The 6,251-nt window shown below is 41.7% G+C and overlaps 1 protein-coding gene across 1 annotated transcript in view; it reads left to right on the top strand.

The window, feature by feature from the left end:
* Positions 1-433: 433 nt before the first annotated feature.
* SSFA2 (sperm specific antigen 2) overlaps positions 434-6,251 on the top strand; it is a gene marked incomplete at its 5' end in the record, with an annotated part of 14,388 nt that continues 8,570 nt past the window's right edge. Inside the window, 4 exons of the mRNA XM_009697324.1 lie at positions 434-1,639; positions 4,066-4,146; positions 4,531-4,658; positions 5,728-5,878. Coding sequence (XP_009695626.1) covers positions 434-1,639; positions 4,066-4,146; positions 4,531-4,658; positions 5,728-5,878 — 1,566 coding nt within the window. The remainder of the gene's footprint in view (positions 1,640-4,065; positions 4,147-4,530; positions 4,659-5,727; positions 5,879-6,251) is intronic.

Below are 6,251 nucleotides of genomic sequence, written 5' to 3'. Positions count from 1 at the left end.
TCCCTAATAGCACTCTTCATTTCAGTGTTGACTGTGAACCTTTGTATATGGCAGATACCACCCTACTACCCCTTTGCATTTGCTACCTAAAACACTAGCATTTTGCTCTTGTTAGTCTTTTACTCTGCTGCCACTTTGATTCTTCTGGCAATGAAGAGTTTGTTGTCAAAACAAAGAAATATGTGAATAGTTTGTCTTTTTTTTTTTTTTTAAAAAAAAAAATCTCGTTTTGGTGCCGTACTTCAGTATGCTTCTAACCTATGCTTTCTTTGTTCTACTTCACTGTTTTTCTTGCCCACTAACTGCATTATTCTTTCTGCTCCCCACCACAAAGCCCGCTGAATATGGACTTGGACTCTTAGCCTGACTCCTGAGAAGGCAGTAGTTGAATCTCCAGTAAGTTCACCCCTTTGCTGGCTCCTATCTTTCCTAGGTTCAGGAGTCTTTGCAGGGCATGGGAAGCAGTGCTGACAGCTGTGACAGTGAGACAACTGTGACATCGCATAGTGAGGAACAGAAGACACTGGTAGCAAAGGAACTGCCCTGTTTCAGTAAGTTTGAGGAGGAAGATGAGGATGATGAGGATGATGAAGAGGATATTATCTCTCGAGTAGAGAGACGAAAGGTAGGGGCACCTTCTGAGAACAGAAGGAGCGAAGATAGAAAAATTATTGACTATGAAACTGAACAAAATCAAGGACGAGAAAGCGAGTCATCTCATATGCCAGAGACAGTCCAAGGAGAGGTCAGCTCTAAAGAGGAAGACATTTCCAGTGAGCAAAAAGAATTGGACCTGCTGGAGGAAGGCAGTGTGCTGGAGTTTCCTCAGTACCACACGCATCATATCCTCAAGTCGATGGAGGCTCTGGAAGGTGCCGACTCCTCCCCATCGTCTGTGGACAGGGTTCACGTCGCCTTGCAAAGAGCTGAGATGAGGATCGTCAGCACATCTGATTCCAGGGCCGGACGCACTCTGCTTAAGTCAAAAGATCTCCTGAGGAAGCAGAGGCTCTGGTTTGCTGAATCGGGCTATCCTCTAAGACGGTCTCAGTCTCTCCCAACTGCGTTGCTGAATCCAGTGAAAGTGGTGTCCTCTGTGAATGTCCAGTTAACTCCAGGAAAAGAGACTCTGTGCAGTCCTCCTTCTTTTACCTACAAATACACAGGTATGGAGGAAGACAAGAAAGTGACATCTGAGAACAACAAAAGTGAGGGTGAGGCAGCCGCCAGCCAGCCGGTGTGCAAATCCACGCTGTTCATTGCACCTTCGTCCTCCAAAAAAGAAGTGCCCCAGGCTGGACCCAGCAGGCTATCTGAGGAGCCCAGTCCCACCAGGGTACAGAGCTGTCCACTGCACACGCCGGCACACATGTCCCAGTCGACGTGCTCCCTCCACTCCCTCCCCGCCGAGTGGCAGGACAGACCGCTCTGTGAGCACATGAGAACACTGAGCACCCACAGCGTCCCAAGCATCTCTGGCTCTTCCTTCAGCGCCTTGCTTTCCCCCTTCAGCTGTCCCTTCTCTCCAAGGCATGCTGCATTTCCTCATCGACCTCATGCCATCAACCCGCCATCCACTGTGGAGATGCAACTGCGCATTCTACACGACATCAGAAACTCTCTGCAGAACCTCTCACAGGTAAGGGAAAGCCAAATTTTGTCCCGGGGCAAAGGACCTTCTTATTTTATCCTTACAAAACCAAGATATTGACCTGAGTATTCCTTTGAGTAGTGCAACAGATCAGGAAAAAATGACATTTTGTGCAAGTTTGATTTGCTACTGTTTCAGGAACTTCTGTTTAAAGTGGCAGATTATCATCTCTCCAGTGCTCCACTGTATTTGCATTTAATTTTTTCTTGTTGCAGTTGACCCAAATTGCTGATTTTTTTATTTTTTCCTTTTATGGATATTCTTGGGTGGGAGGGAGGAACAGTGTACTCTTTATCAGCTATTATTTTAAGGTGAGAGTCACTAACTTTAGATTTGAAAATACATATTAACAGTCCTTTGACCTCTCTCTTTGTCTCTGACATACTTCCCATCCAACTGATAAAAATGTATTTTTTTCATTACAAATTGCATGGCTTCACTAAAGATGTCAATGGTGATTGATCCCTATGACTTTCTGTGCTGTTTCATGCCAGTCTTTTGCACTTTCAACTCTGGAGCTAGTCAACATGTTCCTGATGTCATCTGTTGTTTATGAAGAATCAGTTTTGTCAGAGCATGTAAAGTTTTGTCCATCTCATCACTCAGAGAAGAAATGCTTTAAAATGCAAGCACTTTTTTTTACCAGTTTCTGCCACACCTTCTGCTATTTCCCTCCTGATTGCCAGCTGTCCCTCCTCTGCCATCTCTGTACTGCTGTTCTCCTAGGTGGTGATCCAACGTAGGAGCCTGCAGGCTGCTGCGGGAGGCTACGTGGGCAGAGCAGTTGCAGACTCTGCTTGTTTGTATATGAATACATGAAGACTGTTCAGTTGTAGAGCTTCAGCAATTTCTGTGGGTTTTACCCAAGAACAAACATGCGCCTGCCTACACCATATTGCAGGTGGTAGGCTGTAGTGGGCTTTTGTAGACCCCTGTTATTTTGTTTATTTTGCCACCTGTCAAAAGTTAGAGGCTAGTCCAGCCTGCCTTTGGTTATATCAGCTGGCCGCGCTTCTCAGAGCGAGCTTTGGTTCTGTAAGCAGCTCTGCAGTGGAAAGCTGTGGTCAGCTGTGTTTTAAGTCAGCCATTGCTCAAGGTAGTGGACGATGTGCCTGGGAGTAAGCATCTGCAGAATTTAACCTTCTTTGTAAAATTCCCTCATGTGAACCAATTGCAGCCTTGATTTGTGTAAGGTTACAGTGTGCTACACTACTTTTACTGCACATACCATGCTAACTAAACCTACTGAAGAAGAAACCTATGCATTACATCCAGAACTCATGCTCAAGCTGGTTCAATTAAAAAAAAAAAATTAGTATCAGAGGGCATAATAACATCTCCTAGCCCACTTGTTCTGATTCCAGCATATTTTGTCTAGACTGGTTCCATTTTGGGGGCTTGGTCCTTCTCATTGCAGATATTTGTATGAAAATGTGTTCCCTGGTGCTGCTTTTTCCTACAGCCAAGATCGAGTTTGGCACAGAGCATACTCAGCGGCTGAAGAAAATATGTTTCAAATATATGATTCTGATTTTAGGAAGGAATAAACAGAAGTAGATAAATTCTTTGTGAAACATGGACTAGAGAAAACTGGGAGAGGAAAAACAAAACATCCCCTTGTGATCATGTTTGAGGAAAACTCCCCTGGATGAATGGACATGCTTCAAATTTTCCATGGCGTGTCAATAGTCCTTTGAATTCTTTCAAAATTAGATTGGATAAACTGTCTTTTTCACGTTTGAAAAGATAAATGTTTTTGCTGTTTCCGTTGTTCCGTGTTGTGCCATGTCTCTACAGGTAACAGCCCCTGAATTTTATCTGTTTGCTCCATATGTTGGTGCAACATGCAAGAAGAAATTCTTCAACGATCTTGTTTTCATGAGAGATCATTAGCACACGGGGTCTTTGGATGTAGGCAAGGTAGCGAGATTAAAAACCAAAATCAACAAAAACCCTCCAAACTGAGAAATGAGCAAAACCCCACAACAAAGGTGGCTGTAATCATGATTTGAAAATGGGACACAGTTTAATTTTCTCAGTTCTCATTTTGGAGTTGTGCTTTTTATCATTAGCTAAGACAATTGAGACTACTGAGTTTTCAGGCATTAAATGCCTGGTGCATAAAAACTTAGCTTTTATTCCTACTTACTGCATCAGACAGGATTACTTTGGTTTTTCACCTGCAGCACATTTGCGTTACAGAGCTTTGGTGCACATGCTTCAGTTAAGAGCTAGTGCTGCTATTTTGTAAGGTATCCTTTTCCTGATACATTTACATAGATAGCAGAAATCACAGTGCTGGAAAGGTGGTGTTTTAACAGTGGCTGCTTTTGGAGTATCCGTGTGTTTGAGAAGATGACTTCATGAAAGAGACTGCTGACTTTCCCATTTCAAATCGTTTGTTTCTTCCCTAGTACCCGGTGATGAGGGGTCAGGATCTTTCAGCTGCCACCGGTTACGCTACTCAGAGATCATCCATTCTACCTCTCTACGAAGTAAGTGACCCTGTTCGCACAGGGGTACTTAGTCAAAGTAAAATACAAAGAAACATCCTGAATGTGCCATAGATTGTGCTAACTTTGGGCTGTTCCCTATCTTTGCTCGCAAGAGATGATAGATGACTCCATCCTGCAAGTAACGTTAAAAAGGAATTAATCGAAGTACATGGAAGTCCTTTCATGTGTTTTCTTGTATGATACATCTAAAAATGTTATTTTCTTGAATTATTATTCACAACGTGCAGCCTCTGTAGTATACTGAAGTTGCTGAGGTTCTGCTTGACTCAAAGGGCACATCTGGGCAAATGTGATTATAGGATCTAGGCTTATTTTAATTCAATTTTTCCATGTAATGCATTGTTGTCTCCCCTCTGCCCACAGAATACTTTCCAGGAGCTACAAGTGGTAAGGCGAAATCTAAACTTATTCAGAACCCAAATGATGGATTTGGAATTGACTATGTTACGTCAACAGACAACAGTTTATCAGCACATGACAGAAGAGGAAAGGTAAAATGATCTTTTTTTAAAAAAAAAAAAAGAGAGAGAGAGAGAAAATACACTGGCACTTCAGGAAATGTGTCGCTGCCCCTGAAATCAGAGCAAGAAATCTATTGTTTCAATATGAACACAGTTGGACCTGAGTTTTTGCCAAAAACTTGTTTACTCTCTTTATACTTCTTTCTAGAGTTTTTTTTCCTCTTTGTTTCTTTTAATCCCTATTTCTCATTCATTGATGAATTTTTTTTCTTCATTCTTTCTCCAAAGTGATTTTACAGCTCTAGGTTTTAAGGACTTTTATCATAGGATACTTGAACATAGGATATTGGCGGGGAAAAAGCCTTAAAGATTTTCAGCTTAGATTCCAGCCCCACCTTCCCCATTTTTGTAGATGTAAATAAAGAATGAACATTATAGCATTCGGATGCTTTTCCAGCTTACAGTGGCCACTTGACATGCTACAGTTGGCATTGCTATCTGACTCGGTGTGTTTGTGCTCATGTGAGTTGCAGCAGCAGCTGATCTGGAACAATTTTCAGAACTGCTTATATATTTATTTTAGTTGAATCGGCTCTTGACTGATCACTTTAAAAGTAAACATTTTTGAAATCAGTTGGCCTTCTTACACAATGAGATCCTGGCCAAAATGTAGCTGCGACTGCTTGGGAATCCAGAACCAGGCAGGAGAAGTAATATGTGATTACTGCATTGCTTTATGATGTTTGTTGTTACTGGTTTGAAATTGGATTTGATTAGATATATGTATAAATGCTGATTTCTTCTGCTTGCATATATTTAAGCATTTGAAGCAAAAATTTTTGGAGAATGTTCCATGATACACTATGTTGTTTAGTTTTCTCCAGGAAGTGATATATATTTTCTATAAATGGAGAAAGACTTTTGTTCCACCTAGGCATTCAGCTAAGTTTTCCGTGAAAGAGGAATTTTCTATGTTCCACTTTGAATTCCCTTGCATGAAATACTTTACTCATGGGACCGGCATGCTCAGTTCGCCCTTTATGGTGTGCAGCTGAGTGCAGTGAATGCCCTTGTTCTTTTTACGATGGACTTGGTATAGATATGAAGCTGATCAGCTACAGAGCTTGAGAAAGTCTGTCCGCATGGAGCTACAGGAGTTAGAGATGCAGTTAGAAGAACGTCTGCTTGCTTTGGAAGACCAACTGAGAAGTCTGCACATGTCTTCACCTTACAGACCTCAGACGCACGTAGTAAGTATTACTTTTCCAACAACATTATATGTTTTCTCAGTGTAATGTTAATAACTTATAACTGTTAAAACTTTTGCAGTGGAATGATATCTGGGGAATCTAATTATGCTGTGTGTATTATCAGGGATTGTATTTTATTATTTTTAGTCAGTGTTTCGTCTTGGGGAAAAGGTATGTGAATAGAGGAACTTTCTTGGTGTTAATACGTATAAATACATATCTTCTGGGGTTTTAGGTCTGAAATTTCAGACCTCTTCTGTCAGTGCTATCTTCTTTTTCCCCATCATGACCCTGAATTCTCACAGTTTTGGTGGGTAGCGCTCATGTCTAAAATTCTTGGAGGACAGTGATGGTCTTTCTGGAGTTTCCCTAC

Source organism: Cariama cristata, unplaced genomic scaffold (genome assembly GCF_000690535.1).
Source record: "Cariama cristata isolate BGI_N322 unplaced genomic scaffold, ASM69053v1 scaffold6693, whole genome shotgun sequence".
NCBI lineage: Eukaryota > Metazoa > Chordata > Aves > Cariamiformes > Cariamidae > Cariama > Cariama cristata.
Note: the sequence above shows the minus strand (reverse complement) of the source record. Positions and strands in the feature narration are given on the sequence as shown.